The sequence below is a fragment of the Corella eumyota genome, chromosome 2, assembly GCF_963082875.1.
Source record: "Corella eumyota chromosome 2, kaCorEumy4.1, whole genome shotgun sequence".
In the NCBI taxonomy this organism is placed as follows: Eukaryota; Metazoa; Chordata; class Ascidiacea; order Phlebobranchia; family Corellidae; genus Corella; species Corella eumyota.
Window position 1 is genome coordinate 6,398,364 of NC_137491.1, and position 27,272 is coordinate 6,425,635.

The following is a 27,272-nucleotide window of genomic DNA, read 5'->3' on the forward strand; positions in this document are numbered from 1 at the left end:
GATAGCTACACAACACTACAACTTTGTTAACACCTGTGGCTGGTAGGTTAAACGGAAACGAGGTTGTTCGAGGCATGCATTGAAAGCGAATTTAACAAAACATATTTTCTACACGAAAGAAAGATTTTTAAGTACGTAAAAGAAAAATAAAGAAACTTTGCACGTTTGTTTGCGCGACCCCTCTGGGTTTCGATGCTTAGCACCAACATTAAGGTTGTGCTCAACACTTTCTAGTACGGATATTTGATAGGCATAGGTGGTCCTTATCCTGTTAATAAATAAAAGTTAAACGCGAAAATTATGACACTGCTTTTTTGCCACCGGCTTTAGAGTGTCCTGGCCTTTGATTAAAGCCGGCAGTGCTTTGCGAATTTAAATTGTTTTCTTGAATTAAATTGTCTTCTTGGAGCGCTTCGCTTGAATCCACCGAATCGTTGTTATTCTCGGCGTCAGAGCTTGTCTGCCGAGGAATGTCGGAGTACCCCATCCGAGGTGATGTCTTCTCGAGGTCGGTGTTCACGAGAAGGTTTCTCTCCAGCGAAGAGCGCTTGTGTTTTGATTCGCGCTTCTCATACGTCGACGACTGTGACGCGATTGATGGTGACGTATCAAGAGGGGACGGAGTGGATGACATTGCAACATCCGGAACATCTTCGTTTGAGTAAGAGGAACGTCGTTTGCCCATTAGTACTTGTGCGACGGACGTTGGTGTAGTATTGATCAACAAAGGTGATTTTCTTTCGCTTAATGCTTGCTCGTAGGTTGGCAAGTCAGCATTATAATCTTCTTCTTTCGGAGGTGGATCGTATGAGCACTCATCAACCTGAACTATTACTACTTCTCTAGCTGAAGATCTTCGCCTAGATGAGCCCTTTTCTATGTCGTCATCGTCGTCGTTGTTATCAGAAAATGTATCCTCGCACTGGTCTATGTGATTAACCGATAACTCTCGCACGCACTTCATGAGCAGAATGCGGCGCCACCACCGCTGTATCATTACCGATGATACTTCTTCTTGTTTTCTTCGCAAGGTTGTGGTGATGGGCTCGTAAGATACCTTTGACGGGTTGGAAGCCATAAATTTTTCTTCCATTTGGGATCGAAGGCCTTCAAGTTCTTCCGATTCGCCTAAAACTCGCTTTGTAAGCGCAAATAGAACATCAAGACAATGTAACCTATCCCCGATTACCATCGGAAGGTCCATTGCTGTGAGACTATGACTGTTTGGTTTCGGAACTCGCAACGGAGCTTCCAAACTGTCCACAAAGTCGGACAAGTTTGCGAAAGTAATAAATTGAGTCGCTTTTGGATCAAATCTCTCCCATACTTCATAAAACATCTCAAAATCTAAAAAATCGCAAATTTTGTTATTGTTACTTGAAAATCATAAATTCTATTGATTGCAATTCTAGTAAAAGTGTAAAAAAAATCTGTATCACTTTGTCATATTTTGCTTGTATAAAAAATAAATAAATTATTTTCTCTACCGTCTTCTCCCAACGGGTCGGAACTCTCTTCCGTTGCAACTCCAAAGTTTTCCAGAATGATCGCAATATACATGTTAACAACGATAAGAAAAGTGAAGATTAAATACGTCACGAAAAAGAAAATGCCAAGGGTTGTGTTTCCACAATCCCCGGTCTCGTTCGGGTTTCCGTTCTTAAGGTCCGGATGACAGAACGGAAATTTGGAATCAAGAATTGGATTTAATAACCCATCCCAGCCTAAATTTCATAAATTGTTAATTGATAGACAAAAAGGATAATATCTTTAAACTGAGATCGTTTTGCTAATGGGTCTATGGGTTAAACATGTAACCAACAAAAAATCAATATTTAACCTGCCGATGTTGTTATCATAAACAAGCAGAGAAAAGAGTTCCCAAACGTTTCAAAGTTGAACATATCGTCGATGCCGTCTGCTCTATAGACGTATGCAAATTGGGACATTCCGAATACAGAATATATAAACCTATAGTAAAACAATTTACCGACTATTAAGCTTTCTTTAAATGCAATTTGTGGTTTTTCGACTTGAAATGGATTTTAACAAATTATACAAACCTGAAAATTCGCAAAATACACAGATAGACTACTATTCAAAATCCCTTTCTTGAACTAAAATACTTTAATTTGTTGATGTTACTTACATGACAAGTATAAGTAGTAAAGCGATGTTTATCAGTGCCGGAAGGGACATCATTAAAGCAAAAAGAAGAGTTCTTATTCCTTTTGCCCCCTTGATTAAACGGAGAATTCGACCTATTCTAGCCAATCGAATGATTCGAAACAAAGTAGGCTAAAAATGACAAAAAATTATCACGTGTTAAACATTTTTTCAATTTGAACAAGATTTAATTAAAAGGTATTATATATAATTGTAAAAAAACAATATTTATTGTTAAATTACCTGAACAAAATATTTGTTAATAATGTCACTCATCGTACTTCCAACCACAGAAAGAATAACAACCACAAAATCAAAAATATTCCAAGGATTCTTAAAGTAATGATGTCGTAACGCAAACATCTTTAAAAAAGTAACATTAAATAATAAATTTAAATTTTTGTTAATAAAATATTAAAAAAAAAAATGTTTTTAAGTTACCTTTATAAGAGCTTCACCGGTGAATATTGCAACAAAAACGTAGTTAATATAAACGAGTACGGCTTCGAAGGATTCCGACATTTTATATGACTCTATCATCATAGTTACCATATTTGCAACAATTAGAACCATGATTGTTATCTCAAACATCTGATGTGTAACAATATCAAACACCCATGCTTGAAATTTGTTCTGAAAAATTTAGGGTTTTAAAATTTATCCTTAAAGAAAATAACTACTATTGAAGCATAAGATGTCTGCACGCACAACTTCCTATTTTAATGCAAAAAATTTAAGATTTAACTTAAGATTTTCAAAAAAATTTAAGATTTAATTTAAGCATACTTTGGGTCTTGGGACGGGTTTTTGCGGTTTTTTGGAACCCAATTTTTTCATTGCGTTATAATATTTTCTTTGCTCTTCTGTCATAAAAATATCTTGACCACCCAACTTTTTCTTCTGCTGGTTGAAATTGTCGATGATTACACCAATAAACAAATTGAGGGTGAAAAAGCTACCAAACACTGTACAGAATTTGAAAAGATTTAAAACATTAAAGATGAAAAATTTTTAACTATTTTTATTTAATTTATATATGGTTTTTAAAGCCTTAAAATTGCCTATTTAACTCGTTTACCAACCAATAAATGCAACGAAGTAGAAATAAAAGTAAAAACTTTCTTCGAATTGTGGTTGTTCGTTAGCACCAGTAATATCTACAGCATCATACATAATTGGCCCCCACCCTTTAAAAGTTGCTACCTATATACAATTTTTATTACAAAAAGTTACCAAAAAAAACACAAAAAAAATTTATTACAAAAAAATTATTTTAAAGTTGATGGTATTTTATATTAAAATAAATAATTAATCTACCTGTAGAAGGGCTAAATATCCTGAAAGAGCGTTATCAAAATGAACCTTTCCGTTTTTCCATCTTATCATTGGGTTAAGTTTGGTCAAATGGTCGCAAACTGTCCTACAATTAAATATAAGGCAATTTGAAAATGATTCCAATTGAAAAACCTATATTACTTACTTGTTTATTACTGGGTACGTAACGTTGAACATGGTGTAGTTATAAGCAGGTAATTTCTCCTTTAATTCGATGTCATAACATTTGTAAAACTTTCCGGCGAACAAGTTGACACCCATAATTGAAAAAATAAGCCAGAAAATAAGGCAAACCATCATGACGTGCACGATAGATGGGATTGCCCCAATAAGAGCATTCACGACAACCTGGTAAAATTAAAATGCGTTTGTCTTTAAAAGATTTTTTTTATTAATTAGAAACAAAACAAAAAACTATTTTATATATTTACCTTCATTCCTTCAAATCTTGACATAGCACGAAGTGGTCTTAACGCCCGAAAAGTACGCAAGGACCGAATGCTGGTAAGATTGTCCATTTTTAAAGCTTCAGCTACCAAACCAATTATTGAAATCTAAGTACAAAGTTTACAATGGTTTAAGTCTTATTTATCAAAAAAGGTGTTGCATTTATCTATTTTTAAAAATAATTTTTGTTACTATTTTTTATATAGTATTTGAATAAAGGTTTGGTCGGTAGATAACAGATAAACTATATACTTACGCCAACTATAAGGAAATCCAACCAACACCAGGCATTTGTGAAATATTTCTTAAAACCATATCCGAGCCATTTTAAGAACATCTCCAATATAAACACATATGTAAAGATGCGATCTGCGTATTTTAATATTCGTCGAAGTGCAGTTCTATCGCGGTAGTATACGTCCTCGAATGCCTACCGAAAAGAAAAATAGAATATTGAAATATTCACTTTAAAAAAAGTTACTGTAGTGAATCAAATTTTATATACTATTTTGGGTTTACCAAATCTTTGTTAACTTAGTTGTACTTACCAGTGCTCCACTGCTTAGCAGAATCATCAGAATAATAAACATTTCAAACCATGGATGCTCAACAATGCGAAAGCAAACTTTTCTGGCGTTCCACCACACTTTGTACAATCCCTGATCCACGGGAGGGTCGCACCACGGGAACCTTGTTCTCCAGCGCTCCGGCATACAAGCCGATGGCTCGTCTACTTCATTTTCTTCTATTAAAAATAAACTTGTTCAGTAACCGGGTCGGGAATATTTTTACTTGAATAGGAAAATATTTAAATTTATTTTATCAGAAAATTAAAATTTTTGGGATCGAACCCGAAGGCAATTTTGCTTGGTTTTCTTTAGCTATTTGCATTCTTTCGTATTCGCTGTTACTCATTCCAGATAGGGATGAATCACTGCTGTGAAACGATCTCTAATAAATAAAACACAGTTCGGTTATTTACCATAACCAAATTTTAAAATAAATTTCTTGAATTATGGTACCAAACTCAGTTGAAATTTTTTATTTTTTTATTTTAAAATTTCAAACTTGCCAAAAAACATGTTAAATAAATTTCAATACTTATTGACTATTTCTGCTTTTACATCATTGACTTACTCTTGCCGTGAATGAACTACAGATACTTGAGACATCCGAATCGTCTTCACTTTCTCTGTTTTCCAAATCCGACTCTAATGAGGCAATCGGAACCTTAATCGAATCCTAGAATGATAAACCGTTTATAATATTTAACTAAAAAGGGAAATTTAAAGTTTATTATGGCTCATAATAGTTTTCATTTACTTACAACAAGGATTACTACTTAATAATATTAGAGGTACTTTCAAAAAGTTTTTTTTAGGTTAATACATTTTATAAATATTTTTAAGCATATACTGCATACCGTCGTTAGCTGGTTCATTGTCGCAGGTTGAACATTCCTATCTGGAGAATCAAGTGTAATCTCATATTGGCAATCAATTATTTTACCCCCGGTACTCGATTCGTCCGGGGGATCCACCAAAACTGTTACCATGTCGTTTCTGTATACGCTCCCCGTATTTGAGTCAGGTTTTAAAGATTTGCTTTCTATACTTAGAACTCCGCGAGGTTGTTTTAAAGTCCTTCTAAAAAAAGATGAGTTTAAATCTAGGAAATAACTAACTTGTTTGCTTCTTTACAAAAAAATGGGCATTTATTTGTATTAAACAACCCACATTTTTATGCAATAACTTTGCTTTACTGATTACGTAAATATTTTTTAATTTTTTGCATTTGAAATGTAGGTAAATGCTTTCAAAGCAGGCTATAAACATTTGTCATATACTTACCGACAGGAACTGGCTATTGAAGCGTTCCAACTTCGGAAAGTAGATTTTATGTAACAAACCCAACGATTTATTCTGATTTTTGAAAGTTGGATGCTGTTGGGTGCAGTGTCTTCATCATCTACGTCACTAAAACTATCAGCACTAAACGAACTCAACAGTAGGGCAAGAAACAGGTTAAGGACCTGAACGTTTATAAAAATATTATGTTCAAATATTAAATTATAATTCTAATACTAAAGTAGTGTTTTCACTAAATCTTGACAATTATATTAGGCTATTTTTATTTTGTAAATGCTTACAAGGTAGCCAGTTCTTTTATGGTTTACTTAATATTTCAGCATACGCTATAGCAGATGTAAAACGATACTTACCACTAAGTTGCCGACCACGTGAACTAGTAAAAATACTGGAACGCACAGAGCCGAAATGTCGCCACCCCAACGAAGACAATCCCACATCGTTTCAATCCATTCTCCACACAAGATTCGAAACACAACCAGAAAGGAATGAAGAAAATCTTTCATGTGCCATCTCGGCATGCCCTGTTTTAGAATAGGTTATGTTTTTTACACTTTTATTGAAGTCTTTGAATGGGTTTTTAGGTAAACAAAATTACTTTAATATATACAAATGTATTTTTACATTCGAACTTATACTATTTTTCAGGGCTTTTATTTTTTTAAACCTTTTCTGTGGTTTAAGACATTAAATAATAATAGCGGTTAATTTTACATACTGGTGCGTTTTCTTCGTACTTCTCACGAAACAGCTGCATTCCCACAACGGCAAATATAAACAGAATGATGATCAAAATAAAAGTCAAGTTACCAAGAGATCCCATGGAATTTCCAATAATTTTGATTAACATGTTTAACGTTGGCCACGACTTGGCTAGTTTGAAAACTCTCATCTACAAAATACAATATACGCTAAATGTCATTATTAAATTAAATGGCAGTTGATAAAGCATTCAGGATGGTTATTCATAACAAACAACTTTGTTGGTATACCTACCAGTCTAAATGTCCGTAAAACCGACAGCCCACTAACCCCCTCTAACGGGAATTCTAGTAACGAACTTGTGACAATTACTGCATCAAAACAGTTCCAAGGTTCTTGGAAGTAATAATATGGGTGAAGGCCAACCATTTTTATACACATCTCAAGGGTGAAAATAGAAGTGAATATCTGAATATTAACAGAATAAACTGGTCACATGAATGATTTTAAACAAAATTAAAAACTTTAAAAAAAAAAGACCTAAACACAAGGTAACAACATTTACCCCGACCCAGTCTTATAAAATATAATTGCCCAATATTACGCTTCTAATTGGGTGCTGGCTCAGCAGGAGTTCATACCGTTTATGGCACCTTAATCAAGCGCGCTACAGCATGAAATCACTGGGGATCGAACCCAGAACCTCATGTAGTGTATGAAGAATTCTGGCCACTACACCACGCTGCTGTTTTTTTTAATTTACATTGCTAATATGTTATAACACTTACTACGTTGGCAATATATAATACAAGTCGTAAAGTATCGCTCATCGGTTCTTTTTCCATGGCCATAAAGCATGTATTCACCACGATACAAAGTGTGATAAACAGATCAAAAAAGGGGTCGTTACAAACCCATTTCATCTAAAAAAAAAACAACATCAAATTATATAAATAACATATTTTTTTCTTAAGGCATTAAAATTTTTTTGAGATCGTAACTTTAGGATGTCGTACCGCTTTTTGGAATTTGTTCCAACAGCCGCAGCAATTCCAAATACAAAATATGTCAGCAAACTTGTACCAGCACGGCGTACATTTTCGGTCGTCATCCAGTTCTAAGAATAAAAACAATAAAACGAGTTTTGTTTTTGCCAAAACTATGTTAAATATTGTATAAACTATTATTCAATTGCTATTATGTCAATCTATAACGAAGGTGAATTAATATTCTTGTTAATTACCTGCGCTAATAATGGAGGCTTGGCTTAATGCTCGACGTTTAAGGTTTGCTAGTTCGGGTTCGGACATAAGATCAATAGAAGCTAACCTTGATCTTGGGATTATTGGTTTTAAATTGTCCATGTGGATATACTCGTACTCTGATGAGGACTATCAATATATTCAAAAAAAAAATTTTAAGTTGTATTTTTTTTACAAAACAGCAGTCCCAGTATTTTTAAAATAAATTATTTTTTTGAAATAGTTTATGTGAAGATTAGGAAAAATAAATCGTTTAGTTGAACAACACTTACCCTAAGGTCAAAGTCTCTTTTTGGAGGTTTTTGTATGACGACATCTGGTAGACTGACAACTTCTGGGTTATTTGTAGGCCTTTGGTTGTGGGCTAACGACACCACCCCATTTCTATCCACCATCATTCCGTTATTATTGCTTTTATCTAAAAAACAAGTCATTGATATTTTTACTATTCCCCTTCTCTATGAATTCCACAAGAGAGTATAGTAAATTTTCTTTTTTATTTATCCTAAACAGAATGAAATGCTAAACAAAGTTCTGCATACCGATCGAACGCCTTTCTGAACAATAAACTTTATTTTTTGTTGTGACGTCATAATGACTTGCATCATGTTCATCTTCGTCATCTGCAAAATCTGAATCATGTCCTCCTGAAATCATTTTAACTTTAAAAATCATTTTCAGCCAAGCGATTTTTTACAGCAACCTTATATCAAAAGTACCTTAACTTGTGTTTTTTTAATGCCTTTAAGTTTGGTTTGCATTAAAACCTTAATAATTGAGAACAAATTGCATAAATATTCTTAATTAACTGGAAACCTACCTTCATTATAGCCTTCACTTGTGTTGCTATTCTTTCTGTGTTGTAATAAGGATTCCTGATCATGGACTTGTTCGCGTTTTAACACGGCAGGTGACAATCGTAGACTACGAATTGATGCCCTGGGAGTGGAGTTGGGACTTCTACAAAAAATATACCCAGAAAATAATATAATACAAATATTGTGTTAGAACTATTACTATAGGTCTTTAAATGGTTTGTTACTTACTATGTGGTTTACAAAACAGTGCAATGGTAACATATAAGTGTAATAAAAACAATTATAGCGTACCTTAAAATACTATGTGGAAGATGTGGTACACCTAATGCTTCCTGGGCCTCGTTTTTATTTTTAAGTTGGTTAAGAGCGCTTGTAATCACTTGTGGACTGGGTAAAGTTTCGGTGATTTTGGGTGGTCCGTCGCCATTTATTCCAACCTATAAAAAAGATTGCTTACGTTAAGTTTTGGCTTCAACATAGAGTATCGTTATTAGGTATGACATGGTGTTGTTTGTATATATGTACGTGCGCCAGTTACGTAAATTTTGCGTGACAAATTTACCACATTTTAAAGGGGATACGTCTTTAAAGTAGATTGGTTTAAAAATTAATAGAGTGTGCTTCCCTGTAATATTAATGCGTGGAAAAGGTGGGCAGTAAACCGTAGAAAGCTTGCGGGCTGTTTTAAAACCGACTCGTTGAATATTTTATAAGTTACGGAGCAAAGTGTGCTGAAACTATAAGAAAATGGATTGAGGGGGCTAATTAGAGAGAAAAGGTAAACGGCAACTTGCCGTGTTGCATGTCGCATAGGAGCTCAATGCCATGCATAATTAAACTCTAATAATGTTGTATCGGTATCGTTTGCTTCACACTATTTTGCTGTTTTTAAATGTATATAAATACACAAAAAAACGTTGCGCTCTTATTCTCTAATGCGATAATACCTTACTGCATTTAGTAATTTGTGGTTAACACGACCAGCATAAGGTTAGAGCTTTAAGAATTCGTCTATAATGTAGTTGGAACGACTTGTAATGAACTTAGGGGTTAATTTTTTTTCTAATCGATATAGAAATTCGAAATCAATCGAATTTTTTGACGTGGCCTTAGTCGGTTTATTTTTAAACAAAAACTTATTAAAAATGCAAGACTAGCTCAAAATTTACGACCCATTAAAATTTATTTGTTAAAGTTAATAGAGAATAGAACAACATTCCACAAAACTTTGATATAATTAGATTATTATTTTATTCTTTTACCTCGACAGCCAATCGGGTTGCAGTCTGACGGGCCTCCTCTTCCTTATCCCGCTTCTCCTTAAAAGATCCTCCAAAGAACCTCCACCTCTTTAGTGAAGGTGTCCGGGAGAGGTCAGCATCTTTGGCCGACCTCGGAGTCGATGGAGTTGAATTATAAGGAGTTAGATGCAGAGGGCTTGCGTGACTAGGCTAAAAATAATTTTAAAAGTTTAAAAGTTACTAGGTACTGGTGAACTATTCATATTTACATTTTTTTACCGCCTAAATAAATATTTTTAATATATATTTATTTATACCCTTCTGCTTTGAAGACGACTTTGCGCTTTATTTACTTCCTCTAAAATGGCGTTTAACTCTTGCTTTTTACGCAACACCATTGCCTTTTTACGTTCTTCTTCAGCAGCTACAATCTACAAGAAGTAAACAAAACATTAACAAATACCAATTAACTATATTTGATGTTCGAGCATAATGTCCTATCAATCTAAATATTTCTTGATAAAATTTTATGCCGAATTTAGGTTACCGATAAGACTTATTTCTATTTTTTGGTTAATTTTTATTAACAAACATTTAAAAGGCACTTTAGGCAAATTATTCTTAACTGAATCAAAATGGGTTTAAAAAAATCAAGTTATAAAAAAGATAAAAGACTTAATATAAAAATTTAATATAAGATTTTTTTTTTTTGTTTTTTTGATCAACAGTCACGACCATTAAAAGTGTATGCTACATCAATTAATATTTGTTTCTGTTTTTGCAAACAGCGTAATTAATAAAAACCATGTAGTACCTGATGCTGTTCTTCATATGCCATGGCGACCACAGCCAAAATCAAGTTGACCAGATAAAATGCACCAAGAAAAATAACCATCATAAAGAAAAGTAAATAAACCTGACCATTGGCCCGTAGAGTCTGTAAAAAAAGGCAATGATTCGGTAACTAATTGACTTGGTAGGGTATTGACAACATTCAATCTGTTTACAGTCAAAACACAAGTCCACAACAGACTTCAGTGTGCTGGTAATTGATTTTCTTACGATTGTAATTATTGTATACAAAGTTAGTGTGAAAATCAATATTATTGGTTACATACAATTCACGTCATACACAGATCTAGTAATTGCCTTAAGTCTCAATAAAAATAAAATAAAGACAGCTTTTGTTACGTTTCACTTACCAGCTGATAAAGATTTTCCCAATAGTCCTGCGCCATAAGCCTAAACAAGGATAAAAAAGCCCACATAAAATTATCGAAACTAGTGTAACCAAAGTTTGGGTTTTCTCCAGCTTGTACACATGTAAATCCCTGCCAGCATTGCCTAAAAACGCAATAGGAAAAATTAAATTTAGTAGTCTTGCCTTAAATCGACACATCAAAAACCGACTTCAAGCGCTTCAAATGTCAATGTGTGAACTAATAAAATTTGCTGTTTGGTACCTCGAAAATTTTAAAGGACAATTAAATTAAAACACTTACCCTGTTCCAGTGTTATTGCCACACAACCAAGCAGCTCCATTTACAAAACATTGGTTACCTAAAATAAAACAAACAAAAAATAAAGAGTTTTTTAGTTGACTTTAATCAAACAATAATTATTGTTATATGTTAAAATAGTCGATATTAAATTTTAAAAGAGCATATTTCAGGTGTTTTAATTTTTTTAATAACTTAAAAGTTAAAAAAACTTACATTCGTCTTCCGTCCACTCCTCCCAACTTTCATTATACCATCCTCTTATCCTCGTACTATTTTCACACTTGGGGTCTGGGTTGGGGTTACATGGCATAGGAAGCGAAACCAAGGCTCCTTCCTTTTAAAATAAAAATTAAATATAAAAGCGAGTTTGTTTTTAAGACCAATTAGCCGGATTTTCTTGATGACATCTAACACAGCAAATGGCCTAATTTAAACAAAGCGAATGTTGTCAAAATTAATTGCACGTTGTTTAAGACGTTTGCAAGCATTTAACACCTAATCAATACAACAGTGATACGTTTTCATAATCAAAAGCCGTCAAAATCAATAAATTAATACAAGTGTCTTGTCCAATTAAACAAAACATGTTTAAATGCATTGATCACTGTTTCGTGTAACTATCTCGGGTTGAATTGAAAACTCACAAAGCATTAGTGTGCCAGTTTAAACGAAGAACCTTTTCTGAGTTTTATACATATTCCTTTATGACTGTGTATATGTGTAAATATAAAATCAAGATAAGTTTTTATATGTGAAAAATTAAAAAAAATACAATATTTTAACTAAAAATTTGCGTATAACTCACGTTCACTTACCAATTTTTGTGATCCATTTAACAAAGGTGAACTAAAAGGGATTAATTTCCATTTTTTGTCGGGGGGATTTGTCCAGTTAAACGCGAATTGCGAGGCTAATAAATCAGTTTCAGGTACAAATGGAGGAACAAATGGTTTGGTAACGTTTATGTAATCCTGGGTTTCCCAAGCTTGTTTCAAAACTTCGTTGTAGCTAAATTTACATTTGTTAAATAAAAAAACAGGGCACATCGAATTTCATTTGGTAGCGAATATTTAGATTACAACACTTGTATTTAATTTACCTTGGAGGCCAGGATAGTATGCATTTTTGTCGTAAACTTCCCATAAAAAGCTGAAGACCGATTAAGGCGAACACAGACAGACAAAAGAGCGTTAATATCATCACATCTTTTAAGGCCTTGACGGATTCGATTAACGCTGATACGATCGCCTTTAGACCTAAAACATATTTAAAAATATATTAGAACAGTTGGAACTAATTAAAAATAAAAACTGTGAGAACTATAACAGAAATTAACAAAATTTTAAAGACCGACGCATGTAAGTTAATGTTGGTGGAATTTGACCGTGCATGAGGTAAGTAAAATGACCAAAAAAGTGAATGCTTTGTATATAGTAGCTTTATAAACCGTTTAGCTGCATTAAAACCACGAGGCTATTATGATGACGCATTTTTGTTTTCCACAAAACTGTTATCACCCTCGGGATTTCAAAATTTACCTGGTATAGCTGAGATTGCTTTAAGAGCCCTGAACACACGAAATGCTCGTAAAGCAGCCATTCCTGGAATCTTCTGGGCTTCACTACCAGCTGATGCCATTACAGCCATTATAATATCTAAATATCTGTAATGATGAAATGTAAGCCGTTATTAACGACTTATTGACCAAAATATTCAGGCATCCTTTTTAAGTATGTGTTTTTTATGTGCATGTGCGATAAAAAGAATGGATAACGCATCAAGCAGAAAATTTTAGAATGAACAGAGAGAATGTAAGGTAAAAGCATAAAAAAAGTAAAGCAACATGAAAGGTGGAGTGTCAAAACAAACTTAGATTTAAAATAAAAAAACCTTCGCTTGTTGAGATAGCTTTTATAGCTCGTAAAACTCTGAAAGCTCTTAAGACTGCGAAATTAGTTGAATCCCATTTAAGAAGAACAAGAAACTCAGAAAAAAATCTAACGACAGATGAAAAAAAATAAATTAAGAAAGGGTTGAAAATAGAAGTGAAAACTGTTGCGAAATTTGACCAGTTTTTACAAATTTAAAATCAAGTTTTAGCCTAAATGTCACTCGAGTGCTCATCTATCAAAAAGTTTTAGAAAAAATTAGTTTTTCATTGCATGAGAATATATGCGGACAGATTATGTTGCGTAAATGTGCACTAAATTATTTATACAAAGATCGACGTTCAGTAAGTAAAAGATAATGGAAGGATAAGAAAAAACAAAATAAAAAATACAAAAAAAGCGACGCTTGGAAAATAACGCGTTAAATATTAAAAAACATCACCATTACAATTATTATTTTGTAGCATTAACATAATCGGTGTGACCTTTGCAAGATTGCTTTTTAACTCATGTGTAGATAAGACACACTTAAAATGTTTAGGTGCTCTACTTTTTGTGTGTTAAATATAAACTTATGTTTAATTAAAGTTATTATAATAGTTTGCTTTAATTTTTTTTTTGTTAATTTTAAAATGTTTCCATTTTTAGCATATTTGTACTAAAGTATATATTTCAAAATTTTTTTATATATATAAACAGGGTATTTACTTACGCGGTAAATATGACACTTATATCCAATATATTCCATGGATCTCGTAGATAAGTAAAACTATTAATAATAAATCCACGTGAGAGAACTTTTACTATCATTTCGAATGTGTAAATAGCTAAAAAGATTTTTCTGAAATAAAAACAAAGATAAAAGAGTAAAAGTAACGTATTTCTATGCTCCTTAAAGATAATAGACTATTACAAATTTTTTTAAATATATTAAATATTTAATACAAATATTTTAAATAAAAAGTAGTTTTTTAAAAAAATTATATTACTTACTCTACATAGTCATTTATCCATGGCGAATTTGAAGTATCCAATGTCATAAAAACACAATTCACCAGAATTGTTAACATAATAAAACTATTAAAAAGAGTAAAAACAAGAAATATCAAAGTTAAGGAATATAACCCTTTGTTTAAAAAAGCATATACTTAATAGAAATATATATGAGAAATAATAAATTTAGCTTTCGTAATGTTTAAAAAAAGTTCTTGTAAAAATATTTATAGTATAATAGTTAAAAACAATAAAAAACCTTATAAAAATAAATTAAAATTACAAAAAAATTATAAATAGTAAAAAGGATATGAATGAACAATAATTCGTGACGCAATTCTTCTAATTATATTCAGAGGCCCGAAACTATAAAGGGCCCTTGTTGCTGAAAAACGATAGATCACGTGATTCTGATCCAAAATTATATAGGTCTGTGGAAAAGGAATATGTTAATACCCACGTTTAAAATAGATGTACAATGGAGTGACGTTTAATTCGAATTCAAACAGATATATATAGTTTTTTAAAGGGAGAAAAGTGGATTTCCATTTTAAAAAAATTTGAAATTTTTAAAATTAAATTTGTAAACAGGTTTTTGGGGTTTACATTTTGCCCATCGTAAAACGGGTCGGGGTCGACTAAGGGTACACATTTAAAGCCTTCGGGGACGTCCCCTTGTAGATACTCGGGTAAGGTTTTTCCTTGTTCAAGATCTGCATTTGCTTTCGCGTTTTTGGATGCCTCTTCTGCTTCTTCTTCCTAATTTAATATAATTTTTTATGCATATTTTTAAGCATTTTTCAATTTGTTTTTTGGTTCCTTTGATAAGCTTTAATCACTCTTTTTTGTTAAAGCTATGTATATGTTTAAAGCGAATTTATCTTTTGGCCTAACATTGGCAAATATTGCCTATTACATATAGACACATAGAATAGATTACAAATCAAATAATAATGTCACAATATTAAACTAAGGCATACAAAACACAACTTTTTATTTTTGAATAGTGATTTAAACCTTAAATGTTTTCTTTCTTCTTTTGTCGCTGGCGAGGGCAATTTTTCGTTCTTGCTCGCGGATGTGTTTTCTAGTGAGCCGCGTAAACTGCACCTCCAGCAGTGTTAAAGTAGACATGACGTCACTGAGTGCCTAATGTTACGTCATTCGAAATTAGGTTGGGCGAACTGAAATTTAAAAAAAAAATTTTTAAAGCATTAACTTTAAATGTAATGTTTTTAAAAAGATTTTTACCACAAAGTGTTTTAACTATTGTTATTCAAGTCTATAAACCTCATATTAAACTTTCATTTTATGGAAACTTCCTTCATATACAATCTACAGAACGAACTTACTATAAGAGGTTAGCTTGTTTTATAACATATATAAAACATCTAAACTAGGATATTTAATGTATTAATATACAGTAACAATATTTTAACATAGGTTAATTATATTGAAAAATTTAATTTTGTTTACGATTTTTTAATTGCGAATTAACTTCTTATATAACCATCATTTAAACTACGAGCTATTGAAGTAAACACTATCTCGGTGAAACTAAGTGAAACGAAACACGCAGAATAGTAGAGCTGCGAAGAATTACTTGCAGCACCGAAGTATTGATGGTTTAAAATATTCATGACTTTTCCCAATTTTAGGATGTCACGTGACCACTACACGCTTCGGCGCGCGCCGATAAATCAATTTCGCAACGAGAATAGTTTAATTCAAATTACGAAAAATGCGCAAAAACTTTGCGTTAGAAAAAAATATTTTTTAACTGTTAACTGCGCTAATGTACGGTAGTTTTTTAAATCGGCAAACAAATAACTAGTATTTTAGTATATTAATAAAAAGCAATGTATATATATATATATAGCTCTTGCTAACTTACCTTAAATATTTAAAAGTTTTCCTTTTATTCCGATTTAGTTAAACTTGAGTCATATTTTACTTAAAATTATATCAAACTATTTTACCCACTAAAACCTGAAAACAACAATAAATGGAATTATAAAATTTCCATATTTAAATCGACAAGTCGAGGGAGTGAATAAATACGTCATTAAGTGAAATAAGATGACGTCATCAGCGTATAGAACCACCAAGAGTCCTGTTGAATTATTTATGCTACTTCTTGAAGAAAAAAAAATTAACTTAGTTGCCTAAATGTTGTAGAGCCTAGCCTTTACGCTATCTGGACTTAGTCTTTTCTTCGTCTGTTACTGCCAACTGCAACAACAAAAAGTAGGTTACTATTAAATATAAAAAATGACACTAAATCGTATTTTTTTCTATATTTAAAAAAACTACTTTCTTAGTCGCAAAATTTAGGCAAAATATTCTATATTTTTTAGTTATTTAGGAAATTTTTTTTCGTGTCTAATTTCGGATAATTTTGCTTATATCGATTTATTGCGCAACAGTGGAGTTTTGTTTTTGATGAACACCAAGCATTTACTACTGTCACAAAAATTTGGCAGTGTGATTATATATTTACCCACGTATATAATTGACTGTTTTATGTTTACTCTTTAAGTTTTAGGTGACTGTTTATTGACAACACCCATAAAATAATCCTTTATAATCACAATCGTAACGCCCTTAGAATTAGTAACATTACTACAATACAAATTTATATCCAATTTTTTTAATGCAGTTTGTTTTTTTTAACGTTAAATTAAATACAAAACAGAAATTCACAAAATATTTAATTATTTTTTGCAAAATAATGTTTTTTTAACGTTTTAAAGCTTTGTTTAAAATTATGTAGAAACTTTATTTTGAATATTAAATATGTTTTGCCAATAGACATAGCCTTTTTTCTAATTTTTGTCTATTTAAATTACTTTTTAAAACACAAGATAGCTAATGACCTTCGATTTATTTTTTCCCTTTGCGTCACGGGCCAATAAATAATACATTAACATTAAATGATGTAATTATCATTCTCGAGTCTCTTGAAAAAAGTTTGAAAAAATCAATTGATTTAAGATGTCTTTCAATTTTCAATCGTGGCTGCAATTTTTCCGCTAACTTTTCTTATAGCAGTTTATTATATTTTAAATACTGGTTAAAATTTTTTTTAAATCTCATGTACGCTTACTTTATTCTGGATATAACTCTATACGTTAATTTTTTTTCAGCAAATAAATAATCTTTTTTTTTAAATAAAGCAATTTTTTGTACGCAGAAAAAAATTACTGTGAATTTTTAATCTAAAAACTTTTAAACACTTGATAAAAATTTGATTTTAACTGAAATATTTTTCAAACCTAAAACCTTCACTAATCTCATAATTTTTCTTTAAACGACTGGCTTAATGAAGGTGAGCCACCCATTATAAAAAGCTCCCATGGGCAATTAAAACTGCAGTTTTTTAATTCAACCCTGTCTCGTATTTACTTACAAACTGATATTATTTATATTTACTATATTTCTAGACTATAAACTTTGTCGGTTTTTCATAGATTATATTGTTCTGTCGGCGTCTTGTTAGCAAAACATACACACAGAGAAAGAGGCTAAGATTAAAACATGTTTGCTGAAAATCGATTATATGTAAACATGCAAAAAGGCGGTCGGTCGTCTGCATGTGTTTTTTACCTCACAACAATAACCAATATCGCATATGCAAAAATATCTTAAGCAAAATGTAATGTATTATTTATTTTTTATTTTGTGATCATAAATTATAGTTAATTTGATCTAAAAACGGTACTCATTGTCTCGCTTATATTGCCATAAAGCATACGAGATTGCAAAGTACGGTAATAAACTTTTTATAGCACCATATGTCCTTATGCGTCTCAAGAGTGCCCGTAATTTTCTAGCATTCGACATACCCAAAAAATCGAACTGATCGCGCTTTAGAAGACTGAATACTCTAAAATTAAAGTTCTCTACAAAGTATATTAAATCACGCGATAATAGTCAATATTGATAGCAACACCTTGCAAAAAATTAAGTTTAATATCGTTTTTTGTAAATAACATTTAGTATACTGAATCCAAACATAATATAATACTTTACTAAATTGCCTATCTTTTATTACTAAATTAATTTCTAAAGTAACATATTTTCTTTTTTATAAATCTATTAGAACTAAATAACCTGATACCTCGTCTTAAAACTTTCCCTTAAGCAAATTGCTTGCTCGTAAATAATTAATACAACCGTTGAAACTAAAATAAAAGTAATTAGTTTTTTTGCCATTCTTTCTCTATATTCCGGGTCTAAAGTGGCTAAAATTTGTTTATTTGACGTCATCTTTGACCACTTTAAACAAAAACAAAAATTTACAATCCGATTTTTAATAAAAAAAATCCGTAACAAAAACTTATGTTAGAAAATATTTAGTTGGTTGTGTTTTTGTTTTTTTTGTAAAAATTGTAAAAACCAATCTACTTTAGTTGTTTAAATTTGTAGCTACTGTTGCTAGCAATACTGTTATAAATATTTTATGTGTTTTATTGTTTTCTTGGTCGTATAAATTGGCTAGCCACTGTGTACCAGTGCAACCTTTGAGTGTGTTTGACATTAAGTAAGCAAATAATTTTGGATATGCCGCGTCGAAAAATAGTCCATTTATCTTTGATATTATTAGTCTAACGTTAGATTTTTTATTATTTTTTGTCTTTTTTATAACACAAACCGACCTTTTAATTGTTGCAATTAACAAGTTTCTTACTAACGTTTGCCCTTTTACAAAAAAAATTGTTATTAAAATAGGTTACTTGACTATATTTTTCGTTTACTATATCATGTTTAATAAATTTATCAGGCCTTGCAAGGGGTTATCTTTAAACTTTTTAAGTTCAACCTTTCTCTATTTTAAAATTTTTTTTTTTAGTAAAATAAACACCCTAAGCTCAAACCTGTACTAACCCAAAAATATCTGTAACCTGCTACTAACTACAAACAACCAAGAAAATTTCTTAAAGGTGCGTAAAAAGAGAAAGGGCGCTTTTGTTTAATAAACAGCCAACGACAGAAGAAAGTGTCCAATTCGCTAAAAGATACCAAACGAAAAAGGAAAAAACAAAGCGCTGTGTTGTTATAATAAGGACTATTAACCGAAATATTGATATATCGAATTTTTTATAATTAGCTAAGAATGCGTCCGGAAAATAAGAAACTGTATTTTGTCAATGTTGTGTTTATTGATGCAAGTTAACATCGACGCATTTTTGCGAGGGGTCAAACCATTTATTGCGTCAATTTTTTAGTGCATGTTTACCTAAACTATATATTTTTAATGAATAAAAAAATTATCAAATAAGAATACATGGCGATAGAAAATTGACGTGTGTTAAAATTTAAATATATTAACATAGATTAGTCAGTAACATATTTTTATAACATTGGTGCATTTTGAGGTTTATTGTGACTCTGCTGTTCACAGATGGCGTTCGCGTCGCACGTGTTAAAACGAGCAATAAAATAAATTCTAAATCAAAGATCTTTTTACGGCACCACGACAAAGCTTTGTTTTGGTCCTAATCAAAAAAATCGTCTGCCGTAAATAAAAAAGGATTCTTCGTTTTTTTACAAAGTTTAGGGTATCTGCGAAGTTCTCTTTTGCTCAGTGTTTTCTATCACAGTGTTGTGTAATTGAATAACTTACTTTGTCCGTCGGGACATTGGATCGATTGGATAAAACACAAACATGTGATTGCAATAAACTCGATAAAAGCAAAGCCTACTTTTTAAAGTCAAAAGCTTCAAACAGTGTTTATATTTATTGTTATAACTTTTTTTTAGCAAATATTGTAAAATCATTGTTACATGTTTCATGCAAGTTTATATTTAAGAACTTACTTGAACTTTTAATTTTTTTTATTTTGGGATAAATTTGACAATTGTTTTGAAATAAGTTTGAATAACCCAAAATTTTAAATTGTAATTTTAATTTATCACCATTTACTCATAGTCATATTAAATTTAAGGATAAAAATAAAAATTATGTAAAGTACCCTTCGATAGTACCAAGAAATTAAAAAAATAATTTTTAAGCAGACAAAAAACTAAAAAGGATTTACAGGTATATGCTGCCCTCTAACGTTAAAAAATACCGAAAAGTAAAAAGTAAAGAATCTGTTTTTTTAAATCCTGGCATTAACGTAAACTTTAATTTTGGTTAATACACGACAGTACATAAAGTTATTGTTTAGTTTATTAAAAAAAATATATATTTAAAATGTTTACCTGGAAAGACTTTAAAATACGAAACATATTAACTGCACTATTAACACATATAAAATGTATAACGACTTTTAAAACTTATTAAAATTTAAATAAATTTTAATAAAATTACAAGCTACACCAAGAAATTAATTTTTAACCGACCTGGTTTCTAGGTTAAAAATGTTAGTTCTATTCCGTAATTTAACGTTAAACAGTAAACAGTCTTAATTTTTTATTTTATTGGTCCTTTAAGATCCCTAAGATTTAGTTGAATTAATACAACCTACAAATATTAAAGATTGTTTATATATTCAGTTTGGCAAAGCATTTATTAAAATACCTATATTAGTTTTATCTAGTATGTTGAAATATGTTATAAATTTGTAAATGATTTCCTTTTTAAATGTTTATATGATTTTTGTATATAATTTTTTTTTAATCGTAACAAACAACAAAATTTGAATAAATTGTTTTATTGATACAACCGTCACCAAAATTAGCAATTTTTTTCAAATTTTAGAATTACAATAGAATATTTATATTTATTCTATGCAGAAACATTAAACAAATTTTTTACTGGGGTAGAGGAATTTTTGGACAGATTTTAGGGAAGGTGACTTCCGCATTTCCGTTCCACTCTATTTTGTCCACTGAAGGGCGTAAGTTCATATCGGATGGATATTCACAACCGTAAGCCAACATAAAAATTTCGTCGTCAGTTAAAACTCGTGGCCACGTGGCAAAATTTGTGATAGTTCCTCTAAAAAATGTACATAAGATTTATTTTGATAGTTTTAAATTTGACAAACCTATGCGGATTAATAATGGTAGAAGAAATAGATAAAATGAATTTAAAACTGCGTTTTACCTAAATGCTTGTGAACTAGAAAACGACCCCCCAGTCGTATCTTGTTCTTGTCCGAACATTAAACTTGCTCCTCCCCTAATTGCTGCGGAACTTCCCGCATAAGCGACTTGGGTCAAATAACGTCCGTTTAAATGAATTCCAACTCGAGAATTGTCTTGCGATAACCATACGCAAAAATGATTCTAAACAGTAAAAACGTTGCATTTTTTAGAGTTATAAAACTATAAAGTGGTTTACCAAATCATTAAATACATTATAAAAAATTATACCTCAACTGTATTGTCGTGGTCAGTAAGCATGGTATGATATACGTTTTCAATACGAAGGCGCACTTGATTTGGAAAGAGTTCAAACCAAAACGCGTCAGTGGATCCACTAGAGTAAGAAATGGGAATTTCATAACTGGAATCGGCAGAACCTTCTTCTAGCCAAAAACACATTGTCATTTCATTCATTTTCGGAAAAGGGTAAATATATCGAACCCAGTCAGTAACTTGATTTGCATTTGGAAAGTACATTCTTACGTTCATAGATTCTAAAATTGAAGTTCTTTTGGTATAACTTAAATCTTTAATGCATATTTTTGTTACACAATTTTAAAATACAAACAAAAAATTAAAAAAATAAAAGACATTACCATGAACTTCGAGTGACGAGACACTCTGTAACAAAAGTAAAACAGCTACAAAAATAATCATTTTCTTCGTTTTCTATTTGCTCGACTTAATAATTTAGAATATTATATTTTAATAAATGTCAATGAAATTGCTGTCTTTATATAGCCTGGTGATGGAATTACAAAATCATCGAGAGAAATGTTATCACATTACAGCTGTTTAACTTTTTAACTATTTTAAGCATTTTATGTTTAAACTAAGGCAATTAGATGGCTTTTTATCATTCAATTAATATTTTACAGGTAATTTAGATGTTTATTCTTCATCGCGTGATCTTTAGATTAACACATCTGTTATTCTCAAGCAATTAAAAAGTAGAAACAATGATATTTTGCGGTATTAATACAGGTGAAAAATTTATATAAACACGTTAAGAAAATAAATTAAACAAAACTGTATTTGTGTGGTGTTGGGTAAATACTTGTTACGTGATAATTTTAATTTAACATATGTGTTGTTCTCATAACACATAGGTTGAAGAGTGTTCACCTTGAAGGTTAATTTTTAATTTTTATTTTTGCAAGTTTGTTGCAAAAATTTGAAGCGTTTTATCTAATAGACATGTTTTATATTTTTTTTTAATCTTTAGGTAATATTTTTCTTATGATACAATTTATTTTAGAAAACAACAGTATAAACAACTTTTAAAATCTGGCTATAATGACGTAGTTCACATTAAATTATACATGAACACAAACATGAGTTTGCAATAAACTTGACTTAATCTGAGATCGGTGTTTATTTGTGTTTATAAAATTTTTGTTATCTTTTTTTTAAAGATCATTGAACAACTCATGTAGAAAATAATTAAAAATTAAAATTATTTTACAAAAAGGTATCGTCATTGTATAATATAAACTTTTAGCTATTTATCTTACATTGTTTTAAGAGTATAAAACTGCCACAATAATTATGTGCCAAACCAAATTTTCTGCACTTAAATCTACTTTGGCTAATTTTAATTATTTTATAAATCTTATTAAAATCCTAGGTTTAAATATTTAAAAGGAATGCAATTTTGGCGCTTTAAAGCCATTTATAAAGGCCAAGCACAGAGGTGGATATTGCAAAATTGTTGTGGCTCACAACCAAATTTCTTATCTTGTAACTTATGCATTTTCTAAATTTTAAACTATACCGGACTTTCTGTACATACGTAAAAAAATATTTAAAAAATGGTTCTTATATTTTCCTCCAACGGTAAGCAATGTAAAGTCTAAATAAGACCAGATTTAAAAATTGTTAAGAAAATCGTAAGTTCATTAGAGCTGTTTTAATTTAAACTACTTTAAACATTTTGTATTTTATCTAAGGCAGTTAGATGATTTATTACCACGTAAAAAACAATTCTAGTAAAAAAGTAATAAAGTGTTTATTCTTTAACACGTATTCTTTAAAACAAGACATCTGTTATTTTCAAGCAAATATAAAGTAAAAACAAATATATTGTGTATTAAATTACACCCTGCCATTTCTCAGATATTAATCGCTTGAAACAAAAATGAAGTAACAATTAATTTTTTAAAAGTAAATTAAAATGTGTCCCCTCCTTCAAGGTTTAAAATAAACCATAAATTGAAGTATAAAATGATAAATTAGTCCAAATTTTTTTTATTTCAAGTTACCTAATTAATTGCTTAATTGTTAACTAGTTGCCTGATAAATCGCTGTAGACTTGCCTTTACTTAAAGCATTGTTTGTTTAATTTTTACGAAGGTGTAAATGCGTTAATTTAAGAAGGCATTTAAAAAACAACGAAAAAACGACGATTCAACTAATTAAGAAAACCCTTTTTACACTAAAATAAACTTGATTTTTTTTTTAATTTTTGAGTAATAAAAGCTATTTCATCAAATTATTTTATTGATACAACCGTCACCAAAATTAACATTTTTAAAATTTTTTTAAGGTAAATTATTTATATTTCTTCATGCAGTAGCGTAAAAAACATTTTTACTCGGAAAAAGCAATTTTTGGACATATTTTGGGAAAGGTGACTTTTGCATTTCCACTCCACTCTATTTTGTCCACTGAAGTGCGCAAGTTCATATCAGATGGATATTCACAACCGTAAGCCAACATAAAAATTTCTTCGTCAGTTAAAACTCGTGGCCACGTGACAAAATTGGTGATAGTTCCTCTAAATATACAAAAGATTTATTTTGATAATTTTAAGTCAAACTTATGCGGATTATTACTGATAGACAAAATATATAAACTTATAAATTTTAGCGTTTTACCTAAATGCTTGTGAACTAGAAAACGACCCCCCATTTGAATCTTGTTCTTGTCCAAACATTAAACTTGCTCCACCCCTAATTGCTGCTGAACTTCCTGAATAAGCAATGTTAGTCGCATTATGGCCGTTTAAATGAATTCCAACTCGAGAATTGTCTTGCGATAACCATACGCAAAAATGGTTCTGTACAGGAAAAAATCACATAAAATACAGTATCATAAAACTATAAAACCTTTAAAAACACAATACAAAATATACTTCAATTGCATTGTCGTGGTCAGTAGACATTGTATAATACACATTTTCAATACGGAGTCGAACTTGATTTGGTAAGAGTTCAAACCAAAACGCGTCAGTGGATCCATAAGAATAAGAAATGGGAATTTCGTAACTGGAATCGGCAGAACCTTCTTCTAGCCAAAAACACATTGTCATTTCATTCATTTTTGGAAAACGGTAAACATATCGAACCCAGTCAGTAACTTGATTTGCATTTGGGAAGTACATTCTTACGTTCATGGATTCTAAAAATTAAATAATCTAATTAACAGTTACTTCTATTGAAATTAAATCGTTATTGCATATATTTTCTACACAGGAATCTCTGATTTTATATAAAAGATAATATATGTTTTAAAAATTACCATGAACTTCAAGTGACGAGACACTCTGTAACAAAAGTAAAACAGCTACAAAGATAATCATTTTCTTTTTTTTCTATTTGGTCGGCTTAATAATTTACAATATTATATTTTAATGAATGCTAATGAATTTGTTGTCTTTATATAGCCTGGTGGTGGAATTACGATGGCATTTTCAAAAACGTAAGCATTGTAGATGTTGTATACTTTAAACTGTTCAAACATTTTGTATTTAAACTAAGGCAATTAGATGCCTTATATTCACATAATTAAAGTAATTTCAAGTAATTTAAACGTATATTTTTTACCACATAGTCCTTAAACTAACACATCTGTTATTCTCAAGCAATTATGAAGTAGAAACAAATATATTTTGCGCTAATTAACAACGGTGGATCGTTTATATAAACACGTTAAGAGAATAAGTTAAACAAAACTGTATTCGTGTGGTTGCAAATAAATACTCGTCAAAAGATAAGTGAATGTCCGAATATAACACATGTTGCTTTTGAACTTTAACTTAAATATTATTGTTAATTATTCATTATACACCTGAGAAAACTTAATTAAAGTATTTTTAAATATTTAAATATAAATAATTAAAATAATTTAACCTAAATCTGAACTGCAAGTTTAGATGTTTACAAATTGTTTATTTTTACTTCGAAAAAATGGTTACACTATTTTTGGTTTTAAATTGGTTACAATTTAATAATATTAACATGCAATTCTACTTTATATTTTTATTAATTTGTTATAATTAAATATTCCTCCACGTGTGTTAAGGTGCAACATGGAAACTAAGTTTCTTATGTTACAATAAAGTAGTGGAAACTAAGACAAAAACAACAAGTTGCATAACATTAAATTTGTTAATTGAAGCTCCATTTCCAAATTCCCCTAATAAAAACAAAAAGGTCATTTAAAAAATATTACAACAATTTAGTAATCGAAATTGTAAAACAAAAAATATATTTTATTGCTTATTTTTCAACAATGCATGCTGAATATTCGTAAGTTACAACGTATTTACCCAAATTACAACCGTCAGTTGTACAAGTTGTATTGCATGTTTCTATTACCCCGACACCGTAACTTGGAGATGAGCATCCGTTTCCTATACTCCGATATCTACAACCACGTATAACTGCACGTTGTGGATACCCTTTAACTGATGCTGTTAACAAAATAAATAGCAACGAATTTCTTTTAAATTAAATATCTAAAAAAGGATAAAAAATTAATTGTAACTATGTTAACATTGTTTTTTTTACATCAATAATTAAAAAATAAACCTATTTAAAAAAAATTGCTTTAAATATATATAAAGATTACTAACATGTCAGCCCAATTGCCCGATTTTGATCACGAATAACACAATATTCCATATAAGGTAAATCACATGGGGCTGGGGTGTCAGGATTTTCCAAACAATCCGAACATGTTGAACATTTAGGTCTGGCAGCTAATAATTATTTTTAACAGTAATATTTAAAATTATAAATTATTACATGCTTAACTAACCAACTATGAAAATTTTATTAAAATATATATTTTTGTTATTCAACACACTTGTCGAATGACATATTTTAAAGTTTAACATTATTTATTAAAAACACATACGCCATCCGATATTGCATCCGTCGACATTGCACGTTTCCTGACATGTAACTTCTTTAAGGCTCCCTGATTGAACTTGTTTACTTGTGCATTGTCGTACAACTGCGTCGACAGCACAACCTCTGTTTACACTTTTTAACATGTAATCCGGTTGTGCTAGCCCTATTAAAGTTTTAAATATTATAATTAAAAAAGGTTTTATAAAAGTTTTTAAATAATGCGTTTTTCTAATTGGAATGATGCCACTCCATCAATTATTTTAAATTAAAAAAATGGCATACCGTCCGCCTGATTAACATCAAGTTTGTCTGAAATATAATAAGTGACAGTAGAGGAACAATATCTGGACGAAGATGGACAGGTGGTTCTTCGTTCCTGGGTGGAACAACTATCGAAGCCATCATCGGAGTTATACGAACACACAACACATTTTAATGGCTGTGTTTTTGCTTCGTTTGCTTCCAAAAAACCATTAGCTATAATGTGATAATTTGGTTTTAATTTTAGTAGTATGTACTGCACGATCTGTGTTGTACGAAACATTCTCTAGTGTAATATATCATGAATTACTCGACTTGTACGCTAACTATGGTGTGAAAATGTACAAATACATTCGATTTGCTAGTTGATTAGATATGTGTTGAACAGTAATCACAATAGCTTAATTTTTTTTGTTGAATTTTAAAATAAACAATTAGATTACGCGTGTTTGTGTTGCAGCCATCTGAATCACAAGTTGAAATACAAGTATACTCGATATCTGATGTATATTGGTTGTCAGTTCGAGAGGAAATAAAACACTCATCCGATGCCACGTA

The 27,272-nt window shown here is 30.6% G+C and overlaps 3 protein-coding genes across 3 annotated transcripts; all 3 read right to left on the reverse strand.

Annotated features, from left to right (window-relative positions):
• Nucleotides 1-253: 253 nt before the first annotated feature.
• LOC145742257 (sodium channel protein type 3 subunit alpha-like) lies at nucleotides 254-15,357 on the reverse strand. The gene is made up of 41 exons (XM_082560040.1): nucleotides 15,241-15,357; nucleotides 14,830-14,982; nucleotides 14,536-14,654; nucleotides 14,224-14,319; nucleotides 13,943-14,071; nucleotides 12,880-13,004; nucleotides 12,441-12,597; nucleotides 12,157-12,349; nucleotides 11,555-11,675; nucleotides 11,342-11,399; nucleotides 11,042-11,183; nucleotides 10,654-10,776; nucleotides 10,157-10,270; nucleotides 9,861-10,049; nucleotides 8,890-9,035; nucleotides 8,601-8,740; nucleotides 8,323-8,427; nucleotides 8,044-8,198; nucleotides 7,762-7,909; nucleotides 7,535-7,635; nucleotides 7,307-7,441; nucleotides 6,813-6,986; nucleotides 6,535-6,708; nucleotides 6,170-6,340; nucleotides 5,799-5,980; nucleotides 5,372-5,594; nucleotides 5,086-5,190; nucleotides 4,800-4,899; nucleotides 4,497-4,693; nucleotides 4,205-4,378; nucleotides 3,933-4,055; nucleotides 3,647-3,849; nucleotides 3,484-3,586; nucleotides 3,249-3,369; nucleotides 2,953-3,131; nucleotides 2,608-2,799; nucleotides 2,410-2,529; nucleotides 2,150-2,298; nucleotides 1,841-1,971; nucleotides 1,488-1,724; nucleotides 254-1,347 (listed from the first exon to the last, which is right to left on the reverse strand). Exons 1-41 carry the CDS (start codon nucleotides 15,355-15,357, stop codon nucleotides 299-301), a joined length of 6,873 nt encoding a protein of 2,290 aa, XP_082416166.1. The 3' UTR covers nucleotides 254-298.
• Nucleotides 15,358-20,982: 5,625 nt separating this feature from the next.
• Nucleotides 20,983-21,795, reverse strand: LOC145742258 (neuronal pentraxin-2-like). Its single transcript, XM_082560041.1, has 3 exons — nucleotides 21,547-21,795; nucleotides 21,278-21,459; nucleotides 20,983-21,169 (listed from the first exon to the last, which is right to left on the reverse strand). The coding sequence occupies exons 1-3, from the start codon at nucleotides 21,793-21,795 to the stop codon at nucleotides 20,983-20,985; spliced, it is 618 nt and encodes a 205-aa protein (XP_082416167.1).
• A 2,112-nt stretch (nucleotides 21,796-23,907) lies between these two features.
• Nucleotides 23,908-24,637, reverse strand: LOC145742259 (C-reactive protein 1.4-like). Its single transcript, XM_082560042.1, has 3 exons — nucleotides 24,452-24,637; nucleotides 24,195-24,376; nucleotides 23,908-24,094 (listed from the first exon to the last, which is right to left on the reverse strand). The coding sequence occupies exons 1-3, from the start codon at nucleotides 24,635-24,637 to the stop codon at nucleotides 23,908-23,910; spliced, it is 555 nt and encodes a 184-aa protein (XP_082416168.1).
• Nucleotides 24,638-27,272: the final 2,635 nt, after the last annotated feature.

What these genes read in the sequence shown, in the direction of transcription:
- LOC145742257 (XM_082560040.1), bottom strand. Translation starts at nt 15,357, where the DNA reads ATGTCTACTTTAACACTGCTGGAGGTGCAGTTTACGCGGCTCACTAGA. An exon ending in TTTTACGGACATTTAGACTG is followed by an intron (nt 6,709 to 6,812) that starts GTAGGTATACCA and finishes TGTATTTTGTAG; the next exon opens with ATGAGAGTTTTCAAACTAGC. An exon ending in ACGTACCCAGTAATAAACAA is followed by an intron (nt 3,587 to 3,646) that starts GTAAGTAATATA and finishes ATTTAATTGTAG; the next exon opens with GACAGTTTGCGACCATTTGA.
- LOC145742258 (XM_082560041.1), bottom strand. Translation starts at nt 21,795, where the DNA reads ATGTACTTTCCAAATGCAAATCAAGTTACTGACTGGGTTCGATATATT. An exon ending in ACCACGACAATACAGTTGAG is followed by an intron (nt 21,460 to 21,546) that starts GTATAATTTTTT and finishes TTTACTGTTTAG; the next exon opens with AATCATTTTTGCGTATGGTT. An exon ending in TCTAGTTCACAAGCATTTAG is followed by an intron (nt 21,170 to 21,277) that starts GTAAAACGCAGT and finishes TACATTTTTTAG; the next exon opens with AGGAACTATCACAAATTTTG.
- LOC145742259 (XM_082560042.1), bottom strand. Translation starts at nt 24,637, where the DNA reads ATGAATGAAATGACAATGTGTTTTTGGCTAGAAGAAGGTTCTGCCGAT. An exon ending in ACCACGACAATGCAATTGAA is followed by an intron (nt 24,377 to 24,451) that starts GTATATTTTGTA and finishes TTTCCTGTACAG; the next exon opens with AACCATTTTTGCGTATGGTT. An exon ending in TCTAGTTCACAAGCATTTAG is followed by an intron (nt 24,095 to 24,194) that starts GTAAAACGCTAA and finishes TTGTATATTTAG; the next exon opens with AGGAACTATCACCAATTTTG.